General features: G+C 53.8%; 7 protein-coding genes across 7 annotated transcripts; 1 reads left to right on the plus strand and 6 right to left on the minus strand.

The window, feature by feature from the left end:
• Positions 1-3118: 3118 nt before the first annotated feature.
• Positions 3119-5441, minus strand: J7T54_004265 (uncharacterized protein; the record flags this gene model as incomplete). Its single annotated transcript, XM_051504164.1, has 5 exons — positions 3119-4187; positions 4233-4632; positions 4682-4904; positions 5019-5226; positions 5323-5441. The coding sequence occupies 5 exons, from the start codon at positions 5439-5441 to the stop codon at positions 3119-3121; spliced, it is 2019 nt and encodes a 672-aa protein (XP_051364094.1).
• A 2521-nt stretch (positions 5442-7962) lies between these two features.
• Positions 7963-8318, minus strand: J7T54_004266 (uncharacterized protein; the record flags this gene model as incomplete). Its single annotated transcript, XM_051504165.1, has 3 exons — positions 7963-8122; positions 8173-8231; positions 8283-8318. 3 exons carry the CDS (start codon positions 8316-8318, stop codon positions 7963-7965), a joined length of 255 nt encoding a protein of 84 aa, XP_051364095.1.
• A 257-nt stretch (positions 8319-8575) lies between these two features.
• J7T54_004267 (uncharacterized protein) lies at positions 8576-12670 on the plus strand (the record flags this gene model as incomplete). The annotated part of the gene is made up of 4 exons (XM_051504166.1): positions 8576-9635; positions 9680-11355; positions 11549-11709; positions 11764-12670. 4 exons carry the CDS (start codon positions 8576-8578, stop codon positions 12668-12670), a joined length of 3804 nt encoding a protein of 1267 aa, XP_051364096.1.
• A 105-nt stretch (positions 12671-12775) lies between these two features.
• On the minus strand, positions 12776-13171 carry J7T54_004268 (uncharacterized protein; the record flags this gene model as incomplete). The annotated part of the gene is made up of 3 exons (XM_051504167.1): positions 12776-12976; positions 13033-13104; positions 13163-13171. The coding sequence occupies 3 exons, from the start codon at positions 13169-13171 to the stop codon at positions 12776-12778; spliced, it is 282 nt and encodes a 93-aa protein (XP_051364097.1).
• A 3359-nt stretch (positions 13172-16530) lies between these two features.
• J7T54_004269 (uncharacterized protein) lies at positions 16531-17582 on the minus strand (the record flags this gene model as incomplete). The annotated part of the gene is made up of 2 exons (XM_051504168.1): positions 16531-17353; positions 17404-17582. 2 exons carry the CDS (start codon positions 17580-17582, stop codon positions 16531-16533), a joined length of 1002 nt encoding a protein of 333 aa, XP_051364098.1.
• Positions 17583-18866: 1284 nt separating this feature from the next.
• On the minus strand, positions 18867-19622 carry J7T54_004270 (uncharacterized protein; the record flags this gene model as incomplete). The annotated part of the gene is made up of 1 exon (XM_051504169.1): positions 18867-19622. One exon carries the CDS (start codon positions 19620-19622, stop codon positions 18867-18869), a length of 756 nt encoding a protein of 251 aa, XP_051364099.1.
• A 732-nt stretch (positions 19623-20354) lies between these two features.
• On the minus strand, positions 20355-22554 carry J7T54_004271 (uncharacterized protein; the record flags this gene model as incomplete). Its single annotated transcript, XM_051504170.1, has 3 exons — positions 20355-21861; positions 21919-22202; positions 22378-22554. The coding sequence occupies 3 exons, from the start codon at positions 22552-22554 to the stop codon at positions 20355-20357; spliced, it is 1968 nt and encodes a 655-aa protein (XP_051364100.1).
• Between the last annotated feature and the right edge of the window lie 40 nt (positions 22555-22594).

Here is a 22594-nt window from a genome sequence, read left to right on the forward strand (position 1 = left end):
GCGCGCAGCCTGATTGGCTGCGGCGTTATCAATGCTATCTTATCGCTATCGTACCTGTGCGTGTACGTGACCAGCACTTGAACACAGCGCAGATGCATCTTGGTTGAATGGCCACACAACCTCCAAAGTGTATCACTATCGTACTTATGCGTGTACGTGACTAGCACGTGGCACTCACACGTAGCGCAGATGTATCTTAGTTAAATGGCCTCATAACCTCCAAAGTGTATTAGACTACACCACTGACTTCCTTCGGCCACGGTGTTATATCTCTTTTCTTACCTTATCGTTAGATAGACTTAATCTAAGCTACTAACTTATTCCAACCGGACCTAGCCTATAACATCAATAATAATCTAAGATACTATTTATAAGGGAGGTATAGCTATATACTAAGTATTTTATATAAACATAATTTTCTTAAATAATATACAATAAAAAGGAGTTAAGTACTTAAATTTATTAAGAACCTATTTTTATTATTATTGTTTACTAAATAAGTTAAAAAAGGGCGTGGTAAGGTTATCGCCGTCGAAGTATGTAGTGCGCACTTACAGCTATTTGTAGCATTTGCAACCCACGTGCGTAGGTGCCACCGTACACATTGAGGGGCATTGGCTTTGAGCACAGAGATATAGTAAACCCTCCAGGACCCCCCATATACAGCGAGAGCAGGCGTCTAAAACATGTCCAAATCGTGTATCAGGGGCTGCTCATAAAACTGGAGCTCGGACAGAACTGGTGGGCTTATGTATTTGCAAGGCCCCAGCTTGGTACGTCGTCGCCCGGGATTTCTGTGGGAATCGCCAATTAGACATCTGGGTCCACGTAGGAATCGGAATTGGTGAGAGATTCGCGGGACGAAAAAAAAATATATCTGACACATATGTCAAGGAATGGGAGATGCTAGACAATGGGCTCAAGCTTGAGGAAGGAGCGAGACGTGTTTTTGATTGCTGAGTAAGGGGAGTCGCTCCGTACGTCGAACCCGGAGAGCGAGACAAGGCATCATTCAAAACGGTGTGCATCGTGACAAAGGGCTTTCAGCTCCAAGATACTTTGCGTAGTCACGTGTCGAACCCTTCGTCACCTGGAGAGCTTCATTAGGGGCATCGGGTCGATATAGCACCGGTCTGGCGCTAGCACGGTCACTGCAGCAAGTAACGAACTCACATCTTCACCATGAAATTACATCACAAGTAATATGTGAAAGAATTAATTAATACTTCTAGGTGTGAGTGAGCCGCTGTGGTCCCGTCTAATGGCTAAATAGCGATGGCAGGGCGCAATCTGCGTGAGACCCTATGCCAATGCCTGGGATCTTATAACTGAATTCGAGCCAACATTGGGCTGCGACCCAGGGGCGTTTCGCCCAACAACATGCATGACCATGTCCGTTCTAATTTTAACAGTGTCTGATTCCTTTAGGAAATTCCTCTTCTTCTTTCATTCACCGTCCTGCCTCTGGGAGAGGCGCCAGTCCTCGGTTCTCAAATTCCTTCCTCTCGTTTGCGCTAGACTTAACGCGGAAGTCTGTTGACCTGACCTCCTAACTTCCCTCTCACCCAACTGCGGGACCTGCGCACATTCTACAGCAAGTACACAAGAAAAGATGGATGTATTTGGGCAGACCTTTCCACACGTGATATCAGGGTCGGCAACCCGCACAACTGAACTCGTATGTTGCTGAAAGATGGCGGATGCACACGGCTGCCACTTTTTGTTTCCATCCATTATCCCCCTTTCCCACCACCTTCCCTCCCACATCACCATCACCCTTTCGCAAGGTTACTTCTCTAAATACATTACCACATTGAATACAAGAAAATTCCCCTTTGAGCTCAACGAGCCTTGGCCTGCGATCCTCGAGTACCTGCCAGAGATTGTCATCCAGACGCCCGCCATCAGAGAACAATTCATCGCCATCAAGGCCGTCGATGTTCAAAACACGGATGAAGATAGGTTCCGCGTTTGGCTTTACGCCAAATAGTGTTTAGACGTAAATAGAGATGTTACTATGCAACATTTTGACAATACTGACCATTTGTCATAGGTAGTCAATCGTCCGGACCACTCTGTGAATCCCCGTCCCTTGCAAGCTGAATCGACGACTCAGGGTGCTGCTCCCGAGAAGCCCCTGGCCTCGTCGTCCTAGGCCGGACCGCCCACTAAGTACAGAGAAGCGAGTTGCCCTAGGACTATAATGGTCTACCAGCCTACCGCCAAGTATTCCACGCCAGGTGATGCCAGGAACTGATGTCAAGCTCCACGTCGGAGTCTTACATCCGAGATATCAGCCGTCGCGGAAGTGTTTCTTTTTGTCATTGAATCTCCATTCACACAGCTCACAAACCCAACAGGCACGTCCGGGAAACGCTCCTCAGCGCGTGTTGGACGCTCTGCCAAAGGAACGCAATGCCTCCACCTCCCGCCTTTTCCCTTTTGATCTACGACGAAGCCTGCTTACCAGCATTGGGTGGCGTGCTCCCGTCGGTATGGAGAGTTGGCTGGACGAAGGCAGAGCTTCCACTTAGTCCCAGGCTTGGGGGCTTTTACTGGATCGATCTTCCGCTTTGCAAAAAGAAATAGCGCGAACAATGCCCGCCCGCCTGAATCCTTCTCGATGAGTGGCTTGAGTTCAACCAATGCGTTCAGTTGTTTCTGTCACCCTCCAATGGGCGATCTCTTTCCCTCCTCGTTCACCACAACAACAACAACTGTCTACAACGCCGGGCATTCTGGTGTGGGGACCTTGGGAGTGCGGGGTGACTACGATGGAAGGAGACATGGGCAAGGGGATGATTTGATTTGGGAGGCAAGGCACTGGCACCTACTTCACAGCGGTGAAGCCAAGGTGATTGACTCTATCATCACACAGAGATAGGCTATGTCTGGCAATGTATGAGAGATTCCAAACGGTACATGTGCTCGTGACCAACCCCTCCCACTCAACGCTGAAGCCGCCGAAAATTTGCCATCTCACCTAGCTCGCACATTGAAATCAGGGTATCTGACGCTCGCATAAACGATAGGTCGTTGCTTGCAAGAATTCGTAAATCGTGGTAGACGGGGAGGGAGAGCAAAAAAGTGTGACGTGTATGGTGTATATGTAAGCATCTCACACGACGATGCTGACGTTTCGACGTGACTCGACCTCCTCCACCGGGAACTGGAAGACAAACCGGAAAAGATCCCGCAGGTACGCATAACGCGTGGACAGCTTGCTGACGGCATTGATGCTCTTGGCCATCTCCAATGCGGTAGCGCGCTTGCCATTTGCCGGAAGCGTCTGCTTCCGCGGTATGATTGCGTCGGTAAGCACAGAGTTTTTATACTGTTGCACCAATGTTGCATTGCTCGCGCTCGGTCCAAAGGCCGTCGATGGCAGAGCTTGCACGAACCTCTGGAGGATGATAGAGCCGGAGCCAGGATCTGTAATGGTATCACGGTCGAATCCCAAGTTCATCGCCGCTCGCAGCACCAGCATGCGGGCACGCCCCAGGTTGGGGTCCTCAGTGGCCGCGGTAGTCGTGGCTGTGCTAGAGGTCCGCGTACTACTGTGCGTGCTCTGAGAATAGCTGGACAGGTTGGATGCATTGCTGGACCACCTTCCTCCTCGGTTGCTGTCGGTGCCGAGAACCATAATATTCGGCATTTGAGGTGATCGACTCCCTGGTGACACGGGCGTGTGCTCAAACTCGGTCACTGGCGTCTCGGGGACGAATGGCGGTGGCTTCGATGGCTCCTCGCGATGGCTGCTCTTGGTGCTCTTGGTACTCTCGCGGTCACGCTTGGAGTAACGCGAGGACCGGTTGGACCGATTGGACGTGCGGCTTTCGGCGCGCTCTGATTGATGTGAATAGCTGAAGCCGGGATGACCTGGCCTAGGGGTACTGCGGTCCGGTTGAACTTGTGTCCAGCCGCGGCGGAATATTTCCGTCAAGTCCCAGCACGCTTGAACAGCCGAGCTGAGGAGCTCCTCGTCTGGCAATCGCCTGTCACGTTTGTTTTCCCGTAAGCTGAAGAGCATCTCCGCCAAGGTCCAACACGCCCGCAACAGCTGGTCCGTCTCTTCCGTCAAGTCGCTGCGTTGCTTCATGAGCCGGTGGCAAAGGGTGATGTAGAAATCGAGTGTCCTCTCTCTGAACTCCTCGGGCAGATTGCGGCTGTCTTGCGCGCTGTAGAGGCTGCTTCTGTTAGCGGTTGTGACATGACTGGGTCATATCACTTACTGGTTGTTCAACTCAAAGCTAACCCGCAACACCGAGTCGGCTGCCTCGTCTTTCTTATGCCGCACGTCAAACAAGGCCTGGCAAAAGTCTCGGCACATGTCAATGCTGAGTCTGGCGTTCAAGGAATTAGTGTCCTCGGTTGAGCTGGCGTACAGTTTCTGGCACAGCTGCCAACACGTTTTCCATGCCCTCTCGTGGGCGTCTGGCGTCCCGGAGCTGGAGAACACTCGCGTGCGATGGAAGGAACTCAGGTTGCCAAAGGTGTTGCATAGAGTCCAGCATTCGTCAAATGCCGTCTTGAGGGCCACCACTTCTGGCGCTTGCAGATGGCTCGGGGTGTGCTGCGAGGCGAAGCCGTCGTCTAGGTCATTGTCCTCATTCTCCGTCTGCTCATCGATTTCTGCGCGGCGTTAGCCAGGGACTCGATACAGTGAATCGAGGATTCTTACTCTCCAGGCTGCTCGTGCTCGAAGATCGGAGACGACTGCTGTCACTGAGCATATCCTGAAGGTCCTGCGCGCGGGGTGTGGCGCTGTCCAGAGAATATCGCACTGGCTGGACATTGGTCGAGATGGCCGGTCTGTAGGGCAGATGGTCGGCTCTGAGGCTGCTGTCGTCTGCTTTTGGTGAGGCTCGCCCAAATTCATGCTGCTGTAGGTTCGCGCCCGATTTCTAGACGACGTCAGTTCGTGTCCAACGAGCGAAGCGTGGGGAGCGACTGACCCAGGTGGCAAAGCTCTCTGGAGCATGTATGACCGAAACTGCCTCTTCACTGCCCTGACGCACATTTTCGGGCAGATCGGTTGTGAGCATCAGCGCATCGGACCTGCGCTTTTCGTGTGCGTCATCGGCAAGCGACGCCTCTTTCACTTCGTCGGTGGCATCATCCTCAATCTCCGTCGTCTCTGTTCCATTAGATGTCACTGGAGATGGGCCGACAAGATCGCTCGGGCTCATGATATGCATGGAGTGTGAGGGATACCGGTTTGCGGAGCTGGGGCGTAAGGAGCTCGAGTCTGTCGCAGGGGGTGGGGAGGATCTACTTTTGTTAACGCTGTGCCACCCTTCCCGAAGCCTGAGCTCTTCTTACACGACCCGCGAGGGCGACCTCCAACTGTCGAGATCCGAGCTTGTAGACATGTCTGTGTTTCCTGTGTTTCCGCCAAACGGGAATTGCAGAGACGACCGCAGGGGAGCTTCGAGAGCCATGCTTTGCTTTGCTTTGCGGATGGACCGTTTCGCCCAGGACCTTATATGCCTGCCCGACCCTGCCAATGTCGAGAGGGAGCCTTATCGTACACGATGGTCTTCTCCGGGTCCAGGAAAATAAATGCAACAAGCCACGCTGGGCCGCAGAAGAGACGGTGGTCCGATGATTGAGAATGCCTGCCGGGCTGAGCACGTCCTCCAGGCTCAACAGCAGCTAGACTGGCAACGTGGTCGCATCGAGAGAGGCCGCGCTTGAATCGCCCAGGTGAAACAGGCGCGGTGGAAGAGGGAAGAAACTGGCGGCGCGCAGGGAGGGATATGGCGAGAGCGGACGGACTGGAGGAGCCGCATGCTGCTCGAGATGGTGTCGAAGACCGTCAAACGGGCGGCTACGCGCTCCCATCGACTGGAGGTCCCATCAAGGAGGAGCCGCAGGACCAATGGGCGGGGGTCCCTCTGCCAGCCCATGCTGCACCTCGGCCTTAGCTCTGGGGGGCCATTGACTCTAGTCATCTCGGAGCCTTGCTCGAGCATGCCTCGAGTCGTTTCTTCTTGCAAAGTCGGGGAAACCAAGCATTTTTATGTATGCACATATCATCCATCTGCTGATGCGCTGTCCTCATGTTGTTCTACCAGGTATCGACGGGACCGGTCAGCTTTTTATTGTGCGGGACTGTCGACGCCAGAGCCACCGTCCTGCCCCTCGACTTGGACGGACAAATCGCTGCATGCCCAGCACTTTTTGTCTCACGACCAACACGTTTTCTTCAGCTTGAAGGCGCGATGGCGGAGAACATGTCCCACCTGCTGTCTGCCTGGCCAACACACAAAGTACCTAGCTAATTGTCTGTTTCTCGGTGGGGTCCAGCATTTCGCTCGAGCTCGACTTCTTCGTACCCTCTCTCGTGTAGCATGATCTCTCGAACCCGCGTAGCACACGATCTGGCGCCAAAACCAGATCCTCGGGTTCTGCTCTCAGCCACTGACAGGGAGGGTTTTGTGATGAACCACCTGTTCCTCCTCGTCTAGGCGCCTCTTAGAGTCCGGCTGGGCGGCCAGGCGCACTTGCGAATCGAGGCTGACATTGAGCACGAGCTTTGTTGGGTCTTTGTGGATATTGACCTTCTCAGACCAAAGCTCTTCCTGCCATCGCTTCGGCGACCAAGATGTTTTCGCTTACCAGTCGCGCGGAATGCTTCTGTCCTGTCCAAGCCTGCCGGATTAAAGAGGTGACACTGCAGAGTGTGTGTCAATCATTTTAGCAATGCAGCAGCGTTCGCTGATCGGGAGGAGCAACCAGACACCCCTGTCTTTCCGTTGGCTGACGAGACCCTTTAAGCGCCGACGTCTTTTGGAGACTGAAGTTGGAGCCCATCAGCCCCACGCTACTCGATGCCAAAGGGTTCATGAGTGGCCGACTTTCCGCATAGGCTCTTTCTTGCAGCGTGCATAGGAGTCGGAGGCCCAGAGCTCTTGATAGTTTGAGAAAGGTCCGCAGAAGGCTGGTTATGTGACCTGGTTTATGCAGTTTCCTTGCTTCTTGTTCAGGCCAGAGCAATCTTACAGTCAGTCATCGTAGGGCTGAGACAGGGTTCCGATGTCGAGCTGTAGGTATCACCTGACATGTGACACAGCACCTTGTATACAATCGCTTTCATAGAATCCATATATGATCGCGACTACCGTCTCACTCGACAAAGTCGCTAGCGCTGGTCTGTCTTGGCAGGCAATGTCCTTGTCAAGTGTAGTGCCAATATCGGGTGGCTCACATGACATTGTACTTTCACGCCAGCATACATGTAGGCTCGCTTGCAACCAGACATGCACCAAGCACACACGCACAAAGCGTGCTGCACTTTGTAACGGCAGGTACAGTTCGTGCGCCCTTGAGCGGGGTGGCATTTTGGGTCTGATGATGCCCGATCCAGAGCCCGGCATGTAATGAATGTCCAAGACGCACAGAGACGTATCGGGCACCTCGGGGGATCCTTTCAAAGACACTTGGGGTTTCGACGGTGTAACGACAAACCCGGAAAGATTGCGTGCGTCAACAGTGGAGGCAACACAGACACCGATTCGCGGGAGATATTGGGAGGAAGAGGGGGCTGTTGCTGCTACTCGCTCATGCACGTTTGTTCCTATTGAGTGTGGTCTACCGTGGAACTCTGCGGCTGTCGCTTCGATAGGAGTATGGCTGGCTCCAGCATGCCGGAGAAGAAGAGGGAGCGAAGGGATGTACTGCCGGCCACGGGTGGTATTGAAGCCGGCGTTATGGACGACCGCCATGACGGTACAGTCCACCGTGCGGCACTCATGCTGCCCTGCAAGCTCTCAGAGCCCTCGTCACGTCCGTGTGCCTCAAAGCGAAGCACATCCGGGCGCCCAGACATTGCACCCAGACCAGAGGAAGAAACACGCGTCGCCGCGATAGCTCAGTGTCTTTTTTGTTTTTGGCATCCGTACCTGCGCCTATCCAGAAATCAATCCCAAACGCCAATATGCATTCCCACCCCCCGGGCGTCTATATCTCGTTCGAGCGTGATGCGGTCTCGTTCATCTCCTGCTTCTTGATGTTGCGACCGTCTGGGGTATACTTGAGGAGCTTCTCGATCAGGTCGACGTGGGTCATCACCATGCGGCGGCAGCAGTATCGTCGCAAGCCGAGCTCGTCCATCGCGTCACTTTTCCTTGTTAGTGACCACAAGCTACTCGTGATAGTGGCCAGACTCACCCATCCGACTTGCCCTCGGATATCAGCTGGAGGTAGCGCTCCCAGAGGTCGCCAGTGACCTATGCCCGTCAGAAACAAAGCATCGCCAGTCGCCCGTGCGCGCAACATACCTTGCCACACGAGAAGCAGCGGATTGGAATGATCATTTTGCGAGAGTTGGGAAACGACGCGTGACAAATTTCGTTGGATGCGCTTGATGCGTGATGGGCAAGAAAGAGCATGAAGATTATCGACCGAAGTATTGCCAGCCTGAAAATTCCTTATCTTATCGCGGAACCCGCCCGCCCAAAAAAATGTCTGGCAGCGCCAGCCGAATTTTCCACTACGTCGGCTTCACTCACCAGCGCAGCAGCCAGGTCATTTCACATTCGCCTACGTGTACGCTCCTTTGACCTCCCCGAAAATGGCCAGCAACAAGATCTCCACCAAGGAGAGGTATGATCTCAATAAGAAGCGCAAGAGGGAAGCGGGCGAGACGGACAAGAAACCGAAGCGCGTGAGGAAGACACCCGCGCAACAGGATGCACAGGCTGCCGATGCCGGGGCGGCCAGGAAGCTCGTGAATGGGCAATCCAATACTCTCAATGGCGTGCAAAAGGGACAGAGCGAGAGCGGATGGCGAATCTCGAAACCAATGGGCGGGAGGATGCTCGACCTCGACCCCATCTTGACCGACGACGACCAGTACCTCATTCTAGCATACAACACGTCGATACAAATCTACGCGGCCGTCGATTCGCTTCTCGTACGGAGGATCCCCATCCCCACCCTCGCCCTCAATGCGCCCAAGAACACAAAGCCAGCCTCGATTGTGGGCATGCGAGCGTCGAAGCAATCTGCGAGCCATGTCTGGGTTGCACTCTCAGATGGCCGCGTGTTCCACGTCGACTGGACAAACTCCTCGGCCTCGATGGATGTTTTTGAGACGCAGTCAAAAACAGCAAAAGCCATGAATGTGGTGTCTGTCGGCAGCGGCAAGTCGGCCCAGGACGTTGTTGTGGTGGTCGAGGCGGACAAGTCCTCGCGCATGGACATTGTCGCTTACCTCAAGACGGATGGCAAGCCTCAGTCGCGGAACATCCTCAGTCTCAAGAAATCAGGCAGCGGTCTGCAACTTCTGGAGGCGAGCAGTGACGGCAAGGTGCTCGTGGGCGCCCTGAACGACTGCCTCTTCATCGGCTCGACTTCTACACAGGCAGAGGGCCTCCAAGACCTTTCCTACGAGTTTGTGTCCTTTGACGCGCCCGACATTGTCACCTCAATCGACCTACGCGTGTCCAAGTCGAAGAAGGCCAAGGTCGATATTGCGGTCGGTGGCGCGCGCGGTGGCATCTACGTCTACAAGGACGCCATCGCCAAATTCCTCTCCCTGGGGAAACAAAAGTCGGAGAAGGAGGCCGTCCAGGCGCAGAAATACCACTGGCACAGGAGGGCGGTGCACTCGGTGAAATGGTCGCGCGATGGTGAGTGCCTCGCTTTGGATTCGAAGATCATACTAACTTGTCAGGCAACTACATGATTTCCGGTGGCTCAGAGCAGGTCATGGTCATCTGGCAGATGGACACCTCGCACAAGAACTTCTTGCCACATCTGTCAGGCAGCGTTGAGAACATTGTGGTGTCAACCAATGGCGCGTCCTACGTCGTCCACCTGGACGACAACTCAGCCATGATCGTGTCGACCGCCGAGCTCAAGCCCACAGCCTACGTATCTGGCATCCAGTCCGCCTCTATCAACGCCAGTATACCCAAAGATCTCCTCGTCAACCGTGTCTGGTCGTCACCCGAAAATGTCCGTCGGCCCATCCCTGCCGCCATCCGAGCACATGAACAGTCGAAACTACATGTCTGTGTCGGTAACGGACGTCAGGCTACCATGAGTGGCGACTTTTCGGCCCCCCTGCTGCAGTGTTTCGATCTCGAGACGTTCACCAGCGTTTCAAAACAGCCACTGGCACGCACACAGCCCACCGAATCAAACATCACCCAGAAGGGTGCGCCCATCGACGAGCCCTTGATCACACACGTTGCCTTTTCAGCGGACGGCAAGTGGCTCGCGAGCGTCGATGACTGGAAGCCTGCGGAAAGGGACGTGGAGAATATCAGCCCTGACCTTCGCGACCAGTTCATCCGAGAACGTCACGAGGTGTACTTGAAGTTTTGGGAGGTCGGCTCCGATGACACCCAGGCTGCCCTGGTCTCGAGGATAAACGCACCGCACGCAACAACACAGCCCGAGACGGTGTTGGACCTAGCCGCGGACCCTGTGGCGTCTGGATTCGCTACGATTGGCAGTGACGGTATGGTCAGATTGTGGCGCCCCAGAGTCCGACAAAGCCAAGGCATCGTCGCCAAGGGCAACGACGGCCGCGATCTGTCTTCATGGAGCTGCGCCAAGGTCATCGCCATTGGGGACGGACTGGGACAGGAGGCTGCTGTGGATCTGGTGCATGCTACTCGGATCGCCACTCAGGGCTCCGTCACATTCTCCGAGGACGGTTCCACCATCTTTGCCGCCTTTGGTGGTGTCGACACGGGCATGGTCTTTGTCATTGACGCCATGTCGGGCGACATCATCAAGACGTTGGAGGGTCTGTGGGCTGGCGAGCTCAAGTCCATCCGCTCATTGTCGCCTTTCTTGGTGATCTTGTCGAACGACTTGAGGGTGTTTGACGTTGTGGGTGACGAGCTGCGTTACGGGCTCGACATCCCAGACATCCCAAGTATGCACGATCTTCTTCTGCTCGAGGTGGATCGTCGCTCACGACACTTTGCGGTGTCGATGCCAATGGGTGACAGCTCCAGTATTGGCATCTTCGACCCAGAAGATTCGGAGCCCCTCATGGTGCGCAGCATACCACATCGCGCCGTGAGTCTTGTCGCTGCACCCGATACCAGTGGCTTTGTGGTGTTGGACGACTCTGCGCAAGTGTGGACACTGGCTGAAGAGTCGGATCCCTCGTCACTGACTGCCATTCAGCCTCTAGAAGAGCTCCAGCTGGATGCGCCTGTCATTGATGACGAAGCAATGGACAGCGAGGACGACGAGCCTGCGACTGAGGACAACGAGATGGACGTGGACGAGGACAAATTCCCCAGTGTGATTGCGCCGCAGCACCTTGCCGATATTTTCAATGCTGCACCTGCATTCGCAGGACCATCCATCGAGGAAATGTTCTACAAGGTGACCAACTTACTAGGCGCAAAGCCATTGCTAGCGGATTAGCCGCGTGAATGTGTGGGGAAGCGGGGACGGACGATGGCGCAATAAAGCATCAAACAAATATCTTGTTAATTGAAAGCGTATCTTCAATCCTTCCCATAGTACTGTGCACACCATGTCGTTCACGTCGATCCCAGTGTTGGATCTGTCGCAGGCGGACGATCCGGCGACCAAGGGGGAGTTTTTGCGGCAGCTGCGCCATGCCTTGCTCGAGGTCGGCTTTCTGTATCTGAAAAACGTCGGCGAGCCAGCCGAGCTCTTCGATGAGGTGATCACGAAGGGGAAGGCTTTCTTTGACATACCAGAAGATGAGAAGTAGGTACTTCTGGGAGATGGATCTGCCTTCTTTGGCTGATTGACTCGGTGTAGACACATGATCGAAATGAAGAACGCGCAGTCGTTCCTCGGCTACTCCCGGCTTGCAGCTGAGATCACAGCAGGGGACGTTGACTATCGAGAACAGATTGATCTTGCTACCGAGCATCCGCTGCCTAAGTCGGAGGACCCTCTGTATTATCACCTACTGGCACCAAACCAGTGGCCCGCCGAGTCTGTCCTTCCTGGATTCAGAGCCGTGTACCAAAAGTATATGCGACGCATGGGCGCCATGAGTGTGCGATTCACGTCTCTCATTGCTGAAGCCATTGGCCTCCCGGCCACAGCTTTTGACAAATACTTTGCCGATAAAGACCAGCACCACAAGCTGAAGATTGTCAAGTACCCGGACCTCGCCGAGCTCGGCAAGACGGGCCAGGGGCAAGGCGTTGGACCACACAAAGACAGCATGTTGAGCAGCTATCTCCTACAGGCATCAGAGCATCGCGGCCTGCAGGTGCAGAATATCAAGGGAGAGTGGATCGATGCGCCACCCAAAGCTGGAACGGTCGTCGTGACCATCGGGCAGGGGCTGGAGGCTCTGACGGGCGGTGTCTGTGTATCTACAACGCACCGCGTGCTTTCGCCCGCCGCAGGCTCAGGTCCTCGCTTCTCCATACCCTTCTTCCAAGGCGTCGACTTGGACACCGACTTTGACGACCTGGAGAAGGTCGGCGTGGGCAAGGTGCCGGAGGAGACCCGTCAGCAACGCCAGCAGGTCATTGAGAGGAATGGCGGTGCTCAGCTGGATGATGTAGAATTCACCTTTCGCACGGGCGGCAAGTCAAAGACGCTAGGCGAGGCGACCCTCAGGAACCGGGTCAAGAGCCACCCAGATGTAGGGGAGCGCTGGTACCCTGACATCCTAAAGGACATACGCGAAGAGCAGGCTGCAGCTTGAAAGCAGGTATTTATCGATAATCGCATATCGCTTCTTCTCTATCTCTCATAAACGCCTCGCTGTGCAATCCCTCGTCTTATCGTCGTCTACCTCGTCATTCTTCTTCTACGCCTGTACGAACGTGGGGAAGCAGTCCGTCAAGGCCTTGCCATGCTTGTTCTCGGCGTGTTCGGTCAACCTAAAAGGGTCAGCGTCGGGGGCTCTGCGATCGCGGAATGTCAGGCATGCGGCATACTGAGGGGCTTTGCTGGTCTTCAGGAAGGTCGACCTGCAGATCACGCATTGAATGTCGCAGGCTTGGCTGTTCTATCGAGTGGTTAACGTCAGTGATGGGTGCTAGTCCAGAAGCTGGGCTCTCTTACGACTTTGAGCTGTGATTTGGCGACCGTCTTGTCCTTGGCCGCACGCTCGCGCTTCTGCTGTGCTTTGGCGCCCTGCTCTCTGTCAGCACAGCGCATGTGGGGTGGGTTCACGGATGGCGCGGTTACGTACGTTGCCCATGATGAATGACGATACTGCTTGTTCCGAGGGAAGAAGTGTATTGAGGTCGTTGAGGCTATCTGCGGTGGGCGGCTGCGAGAAAATAATAAATGCACAGACAGGCTGGATTGCGACGAGACGGCGGAGGGGAAAATGCTGCGACGGAAAAGATGGACTTTTTGGAACTGGATTCGAGACCCTGGATCTTGGTTGCGCTAGGCCAGGTGCGGGAATATGTTGACTTTCCTGTCCGGCAATCACATCCGAGCCCCTCTGGATGGACTTGAGGTCAGGTATAACAGTGTTCACAGGCTGTAAGTATTGCCCGAAATTGGCGCCGCCCTCAATAAAGATATTGTCTACTTAGTAGTTCGAGTACGGTATATCAAGCTCAAAGAGAACGATTCCTCGTCGGGGTATTGAGCTCCTGCATTGAGTATGATGAACCAAGGCAGTACAGGGTATTGGGCTCTTGCGCTTGGCCGAAGCGACATCAATTGCAGCCAGTCGTCTATCCATGTCTTTACAGAACGACCAACAGATTGCTGTTAGAGATGAGCCTATCAGAAGATCAGCGGCACTGGAAAATACGAGCTAAAAAGTCACGGCGGGGACAGAGACTCCTGTATTCCGTTGGTACCTGGTATGTGCTCGCTTCCGCGGGCGAAGTCCCAGGCATCTTGCATCCCAGGTTGAACAGAATCTTTTCGTTCAAATCTTTGCACTAACAACTTTCTTGATTCCCCCCGCTCTCCGCTCAATAGTATCTTCGCACTGGGTTCGAGACGCTTCTGAATGTTGACGTCGATGTAAACAGTCTTACTGATGCCGACCTAAACAAGATGGGTCTTTGTCCCATCAGAGTTGTTTGAGCAAACACTTAAACGAGCGGCGGCCTGCAAATTTAGTGTTCGGAGGCCTCAAACTACCTGATTCTCCGATACTTGTTTGCGAGCGAGAAGGATACTCTGATTGACTGTCTCTTCTAGGATAAATACAAACCACAACGCCTTTCCGATATCCCTTCCCAAGGCCCTATGTGGCATTTGCGATTGTGGACCTTGCCATCTTACACTCTGCTTTCCTGCCCTCCGGTCCTCGAGACCAACTCTAACAGCCCGGCTGAGGAGCTCGTGCAAAGCCATGACCAACGTCTTCGAAGCTTGCGCGCCCGGATGCTTTCGAAGATAGACATGTCCATATGCCTGCCCTTGGTCTTTGAACGTACAAAACGTGCTTGGTAGCAAAGTTTTCCTCTCAGTGCTCGCTACATGGTGTGACGTGCGTCTGTCGGCTTGAACCACCAGGAAACCTGTTCCTGAGTGTATAAGGCGGTCATTCCCCCTTCCAAGAGCACATTTTTCTTTTCCATCTCATTCTACTCTCTCCCGCTGCCTTGCACGGCCACCCTGCACCATGACTGCCTGCACGAACACATTCGATCAGCTCTTGCCACAGGCCAAGCCGGGTCTGAAACGCTCAATGTATGCATTTACATGGACTCTAATAAACACATCTAACATGCAACAGCTCGACTCCCCACAGAGCTACCAAGACTTCGTCCTTGGACAACGTACAAGTCTGACTCGTTCAGCCACTCTGCACCATGGCTGCCTTAGCTGAGACTGATTTCAAACGCCACTTCTCGGTCATGACTGCGTCTACACAAGTCACCACGTTCAGTTACATTCATGCTCAGGTCACATACGTCAAGGCTGCCAACTCGGACCAGTGCTCCGAGTCGATTGCAAGGGTTCCGGAGACGCCTGACGGCTTCGACATGGTTGGATCCCTGTGTTTGATGTTGACATTCGATTGACTCCCAGCTCATGCCAAGTCGGGTCTTATCTAATGGATGCATGTCACTGTCCACGCAACGCTGGAGGTATGCACTTCCATGGACTTCAACAACAAACACATTTAACATGCCACAGATTGATTCTCCCCAGATCCACGCAGATTTTGTTCTCGGAGGCTCGGACTTGGGGAACGTCCAAAATTGGAAGCCTGAGCAGAAGATCAGCGAACACACCCTGTTTCAAGTGCACGTGTCAGTGGGAAAGGGGTTTTGTGCCAGGAAACTGCCCACCGTATGTACAGCGTGCTTTGATTCTCTTCAATGAGCTGAAAGTTTCACAGCATCTCTTCACTCAGTTCTGACAGCCATTTCATTCTGGATGTGGTGCTCAAGCACCCATTCACAATTGGATGTCTCTGGTTCCCATTGTCGGAGAAACGGGCAGAAAAATGGAAGTCCGTCGTGGCCAAAGAATCTCGCCTGTGTTGGGGGATGACCAGGAACGAGTGTTGGATGGACATGCCCCTGAGGTCAAGACTCGAGCCGGGTTTGCACCGAATCGGCATCTTTTGGTACGACAAGGAGGCCCATGAAGGCCGTGTTGTTTATGGGAATTGCACATCCAGCCAAATGGATCATGGTGCAGAACTATATTACTTTGACCCGACGGCTCAATAAGAGACCCAGCTACAGGTCCAGGTCAGGGGACGTTATTGCAGACAACTTTGGCGGTGCTTTGGGTTGCGCGTGGTTGGCAGGTGGAGAGGAGAGCGAGATCGATTGTGGCAGTGTCTGTTGTGCTTGGGATAGTCTCGGTAGATAGCACACAGCTTTTGGGGACCTTGGATTGCGGAGGACCACGATGAAAGAGGAAAATGGTATCAAACAGGCCAAAAGGGAATTCCATTTGTGTTCTGAATGTGGTTAGTTAGCGTACATACGCTGCAACAATTGACAAGGGAATGATTCACTGGCACCTACTTTACAGCCGTGAGGCCAAGATAATTGCATCTATCATTATACAAGGATATGCGTCAATTTCTTTATTCACGCTGCATGCAAATGCATTCGCTCGAATGTACCTACCTCAGACACTTGATCGTGCATGTCACTGGCCTTGGGGTACTCAATCAAAGGTACTCGTGACTGAGGGGTCCAGTGAGATGTGCTTGGGTCACGACGTGGAGTCGGAAAAGTACTGTCCACGAGGCAAGCATGACCGTGGAAGATGTAATGAAGTGAGTTCTGTACGCTCTACTCATCAGTGAGAAGATTTTCCAAGTTCAAGGACTTCCATTGTCTCAATATTGACTAACATGTTCTCCAACTCATTCACCCTCACCCAGCAGCGACGATTGCTCTCTCCGTCAGCAGAAACCAGCTTTGACACCGGACCCCTGCCACAGTCAGAACACCCTTGAACAACCCAAAAAGATTATACGAAACAAACTAGCTGGCCTCAGCACTTCTATTGCAGCAATTCCAAGCACCGAGCGCCCATGTCATCCTCCCGGTCATGCGAGCAGCGGTATCCCCAAAACTCAACAGCACCTCCATTGGTTCCACTGCCTTCAGGCGCCATCTATTGGGTCACAGACAGGTAAGGTCCGTCGTGTGACTGGACGCCCATGCCGAACTCAAAGTCGTCTCCTAGGTAATCGGGCTGCGCCCACGAGAGTCCGGGGTTTGCCAATCCCACAAGGTCTGGCTGAGGCATCGCAAAGAAGCCATCGTCATCTTTGTGATGGTAGCTAACAGAGTTCTGCGGAAGAAGAGGCTGATAGTTAGTTGGCAGCTGAGGAATTGGCTGGTGATCTTCATGCAGTGTCGGCGACACCCATGCTCGGGAAAAGTGTTCAATCGGGTCCGGCACAACCAATTGATCTGTATCCACCACTGAGAACTGGCATGGCTCGAGAAACGTATTCTGCTGCTGATAAGACAGTGGCGCTTTGTTTAGGTCAGCCAGAGGATCTCGAAAGGTCGGCACAGCGTCGAAGTCCAGGTAGGGCATCGGCTCGAGAGGAATGGCAGGAGCGTTGAGCATTGGATTCGGGAGATATTGAAACTGTACACTGGCATCCTCTAGAGGTTTTGTGTGCATCGTGTCAACGATAGCCGGTCCGAGATCTTTCTCCGCAGGCGCTGTCTTAGGTGAAGACTGAGTGGCAGGAGACGAGAGAGAAATGGAGTTCAGAGTGGATGTCTTTCGGGCTTGTTGAGTCTCCTTGAGGCGTCGAACCTTGGGGATGGCCTTGGCGTACAGAGCGGCTATGCTATTCCTGGTAGACGTGCGCTGTTTCTTCGCCGAGGGCCTGGTCTTTGATCCTCTGGCTATGGCCATCTCGACGTACTTTAGAGGGCATTCCCCAGCAACCGCGCCACTGAAATTTTTTTTGAGGGATCTTGGGACAGGTCAGCGCAATCATTAGCCTAGATTGTGAGAGAAACACACCCGTACTTGACATCGTCGCCATACTTGTTGCTCATGTAGCGTACTTGGGTCTCGTCGAACTCTTGCCGGCCAAACTCTGAGTGGAATTGCTTGACAATGTCCTCATTCTTGACCTTGTTGATCATGCGGTACATTACAAAGACAATCTCCCGTTTGTTGTACTTCTGTAGGCCCGCCATGTCGACAATGGGTGAGGGGATGTTCGGAGGTTGTTTGTGTGAGCATACGCGCTTGTTAAAACCATTGACGGACCGGTGTTTTAAGTACAAGTGAGGCCAATCGTGACTTCCACGACGAGGCGGAGCAATGAATACTGGCCAAGACGGCGGTGGAATTTTGCCACGTGTTGGGGATTGACAGACTGCTGATGGCTAATGAGAATAGTGAATGCGAAAAGCCTGGGCAATGAGTCCTGCTCGAGCAGGCAGGTGATTTACTGCCACGTGCCGAGCCATGAGCAAGGGCGGGTTTTTGAAGAGAGGATACGTACGAAGCAGCGTGACGACGGGAATAGGGGTAGTCGTGACATGTGTTCGTGGTGTGCCAGTGCCAATGAGCAATCATGGAGCCATTGGCTCGGGGCGGATGTGACCTTGAGGACAAATGTCGGGACGATGTGTCTAGAGTGGGTCTTAAACTTAGCAACGGTAAGACGAGGTTTGGAAACTTCCACGTACTTGTCGCATCTCGTGACGTTGTGTGAGGGAGTTGAGGGGCTGACAATGTTGGGCCCTGGTGATCCCCCAGGGTGGCAGATAGCACTTGGACAGGTACATGATGGTGCCGATCGACGTAGACAGCAAGAATTGAGGGGAGATCTCCTTGAGCAAAAGTGTGTGAATGGACGATATGGAGTCTCTTGAGTCGTCAAGACTGCTCAAAGATAGGTGATTGTTGAGCCTCGCACGTGTCGTGGCCGTTTTGACTCCCGGGGGGGAGGGGCGTCTGCCTGGCAGCAGAACGGCCCGCAGGCCATCAAGGTCATCTGATCCCCCGTCCCTTGAACATGCGCACTCCTCACCGCCCGGGACTCTGGCCATGCTTCACAGTCCGTCGGATGGGCGGTCAGTGACCGCGCTTGCTCCGCGCCCAGTTCGATGCGTCATGCTATACCACGCTTCCCGGTGAGGACCTCGCAAAAATGGCCAACCAGCAATCAACGCAACCCCCATCATCGTCAGTCCCCCAGTCGTCTTGCCCTGCCAGTATGTCTTCCTCGATGCACGCAACCGGCCCTCCCTCCACCATTGAGAGCTCATGCCGCAAGGTAGCTGCCAACCGTTTGGTCGTCTCGTCACGCTGCGGCACCATGATCACGGCACGTGCTTCGTGGTCCAGACTCAAATGCGTGGCCACAGCTGATGCCAGGAGTCGGGGGTGGTCATCGTCGTACAAGGGGTCCGCAACAAGGACTATCTGCGATCACGAGCACAAGTCAGCGAGCGGCATCTTGGCAAATACATTCACGGGGAGAAGCAGACCTTGAACTGGCCGGGCTCGCCAAAGAGATCTTGATCGACCTCCTCATTGCCCGACCCTCCCCAGGTGAGAGGACCGACGGTGAGAGACCCGCCTCTGCCCGTGACAACGGGTGTGTTGCTCTCTGCGTTTGCGCGTAAATTTGTTACTATATTGGGGAGGTCAGTGAGGAGAACAGGAGCGCCCCAGAACGCGGCAGCAGCAATTCCAAGCAGTCCAGTCCCTGAACCAAGCTCCAGAACGCGCTCTCTTGAAGGACCTTCAAACAATTTTGACAATGAAGACATTTCTAGTCGTGGCAAGTGCCGCGCGAGAACGTAGGATGACCCCCAGGTCTTGAAGCCCAGCGAATCACCCGTCAACGCCGGCTCGCGGATGACCAATTTGAATGCGTCGTCTCCGTCTCTTTCGTTGAACGGCCATTGCCTCACCACCTCGCCCATCGCCGTGCGTCCACAGCGCTCAGTCATCCTTTTACTGGCATACGACCAGACCAGGTCGCGCTGATCGTCATCAGCTAACCAATCCAGCGGGCTTTTAATGATGGAGGACAAGTAACGCGTGACCTCTCCTTTTTTCTGGGAAGCCAGGCTCTCCTGCTCGTGGAGAATTTCCGAGCGCCTGCGTGTGTGCTTCCAGATGGGCGGGCTCAGCTCCAGAGACTCAAGTGTGCTTACGAGGGCGTCGTAAGCAGGCTGCTGCCACACCTGTGGTAGGTCAAGAACCTCTATTGGGGCCATTGTAGGACGAGGGCTTCCCGTTGTTTGTGTGCCGAAAAAAAGGCAGGCGAGGCGAGGCGCTGAGCCTGATGTGAAGTTTTACCAGCTGACAATCACCCTTGGGGGGTGACCTACGCCTAGACAATGGGCGGAGAGGGGCGCTGTCGAGGAACTCGGTCAGACCACAAGGAAAATCTGATTCACAAGAAAGTGAAGTGTATTGAAAGCTGTTCTTGTTCTCTTTGTGGAAGAAACCGGTATGGTATGCCCGAGACATCTTGACGTGTACGCCTATTCCACTTTTTTCTTCCTCTTCTGGCTTAGTTCTCTTCTAGAATATCAGAAGGCGTCGCGCACCCAATAGCTTCCAAAGAGTACATCATGTCGACTACAGTTTGTAGTAAAGCTGCCAGAACAAAGCGAGCGAGAGGCATAGGCAATTCACGTCACACGAACAAAGAGTATGTGATAATTATCAATCCAATTCGCTGTTGCATCCCCTGGATGGCTTAAAACAGAATAACCCCATCAACCTGATGATCCTCGGTTGCCATGTGCATTTTTTTCCTTGTCTCGTGGTATCAATCCAAGTAAAGACCCTGAACGCCATGTGCCCAAAGCTGTAAAACAAGCCAAAACCCCCTGCCCTCATGTCTTCCCCCTATATCAAGATAGCAGCCCTCCGATAGCGTCAGCAGCCGGGATTCGGAAGTTGATCAGGCAGAGCAACATGTCGCGAGAAGCAGACCGCGCTCAAACATTGCACTGCCGGTAAATCTTCTTCTTCATCTGGGTCAAGCGTTCCCGCATGTCGATCAGACTGTCCAACTTTTCTTGGGGCGGGTCGACCAATGCTACCACCTCGTAGTGAAGGGCTTCGTACGCGCTGTAGAACTTTTTGAAATCCTGTGCCTGGCTCATGATCGAGTCGCTGAGATCCAGAGTCTGGCGTTTGGAGTTGGGGGCCGTCTGTTCATCCTCCGCCCTGCGCTTTCTTGGCGGCTCGCTACTATGATCCGAAATGTCCGAGGCGTTGGTGGGAGGCGAGGACCCCAATGGGGACGACTTGCTAGGTGATCTCGTCTTGCTCTTATTGTTGTATAGCGTCTCGGCAGGACGCTTCAGTGGTTGGGCCGGCAACGGTTTCGACTTGATCCGTTTGGAAAGTGGTGTGCCGGAGCTTGAACTAGAGTCTTCGTCTTCCTCAGGTCTCGGGCGTTTCGCCATGGGCTTTGGGAGGGAGCGAGGTGCCGGGGCAGTCTTTGTAGCCGGGCGTCTCACTTCAGCCTTTTCTTGTTCAATTCGCTCTTTCTCGGCTTTTTCCTTTTCCATTCTCTCCTTTTCCTTCGCCTTCTCCCCACGCCAGACTTTTTCGACCTTTCCAACTGGCTTCTCATTGCCATTGGCCTTGTCCCTGGCAGCCTGCGAAGTAGGCTTGGCTTTGGCGGGAGCCGGGCTTCGACTGCCGGAAGAGTCCGAGTCATCAATGTACTCTGCTGAGAGGGGCCCACGCCCCTTGTTGGCTTTCACGTTGCTCGCTTTTGTGGTCGACGCCGCCTTTGCTTTGGTGGGCGAAGGCTTGGTAGTCTTTGGGACAGGAGTAGAGGGTTTGGACTTGCCGTTCAGCAGTCTCTTGACTTGCGCCTCAGAGCTGCTGATCTTCTTCTTGGTATCGCTGCTTTTGGACTTCTCGCTGCTGCCATCGCCGTCGTCCCTCGACGATGCCGAGCTCTCTTCCACTTTCTGACCTTTGATCTTGGGCGCTCCTCGAGCAATGTTGGCCTGAAGCTTGCTGAGGAAAATACCCTTGCCACGGTCCTCGGGACGATTGAGACGCTCCCACTCGGGGTCTGACGCCGACAGGCGGAGTTTGTCGTACTGCTTGATGGCATTGTTGATGGCTGTTTCCCGATCCGCGTCGCTATAGTCATAGTTCCACACATCGAGCTCTTTGAACCCCTTGGCCCGCATCTTCCAAAGCTGCTTGTTGTCCTTGTCTTGATCGGCAATCTTCTCGAGAGCGTTTCGAAGGTCTTCTGGCCTTCCATCCCACTTGCCTTTCAGCTCATCATACGTGCGGTCATGGATGGCAAGCTCGTGAACCAGAGCGGCTCGTGCTTCTTTAGCCGGGTTGAGCATCGGCGAGGAAATCGGTTTCAGTGCTGGTGAAGTCGAGAGCGATCGTGAAGCGCTATCCTTGACAACTGCCGAGAGCTTGCCGTTCTTACCATTGATCAGCGGCTTGGAAAGGATTCGGGTTCTAGAGGAGATCAGTGTGCGAAAAAAAAAAAAAAAAAAGAATCCCAAGCAATCGTACCCTTCCTTGGAAACTTCCGCCGCCCTCAAATCATTCTGCAACCTCCCAACATCAGAGTCGCGACTCGAGGCAGAAAACGCCTTTGCCTTGGGTTTGGCAGCAGAAGAGGCTTTCTTGACACCCGGAGTACGGTTTAATTTGGGGCTCATGAAAATAGGCATGCTTGGTATCCGTGTGCCCTCGCGAAGAGAGTTGTACGGCTGTGTGAGGTAGAGGTCGTACGGTTCATCTTCTGCGACGGCAGGAGAGGGTATGCGGTGGGATGTCGAGTCGTAATGAAAGGTCTGTAAGCAGTAAATCAGCATTTGTGCATTGCGCAGAAAGTTCAAAACATGATCATCAAGTTCGAGGTATATAGACATCAGGCCAGGAAGCGTTCGCACGCGTGACTGCTAGCTCACTTTGAGCGGCGTAGCTCCGGTCTTGACTATTGTCTAACGGCGATCAATGGCAACGTACTGGGTCGCTCCCGAGAGCAAGCGAGATATCTCCGCCATTTTGAACGCATTTGATCATGCCCTCAATTACATTGTCGCTCAGGGAGATGGTGAAGGCTTGCTGCGTCAACGGGTGTGTGTCTTCGGAAGACGAGCCCTTGAGCTGCACCCCGTTGTCGGGGATCTTGAGAGAATTCATGCCGTCGGTGTGTATTTGGCTCGTTTTTGTATACAATTGT

Source organism: Emericellopsis cladophorae (genome assembly GCF_022114955.1).
Source record: "Emericellopsis cladophorae strain MUM 19.33 chromosome Unknown NODE_8_length_656085_cov_119_647849, whole genome shotgun sequence".
NCBI lineage: Eukaryota > Fungi > Ascomycota > Sordariomycetes > Hypocreales > Bionectriaceae > Emericellopsis > Emericellopsis cladophorae.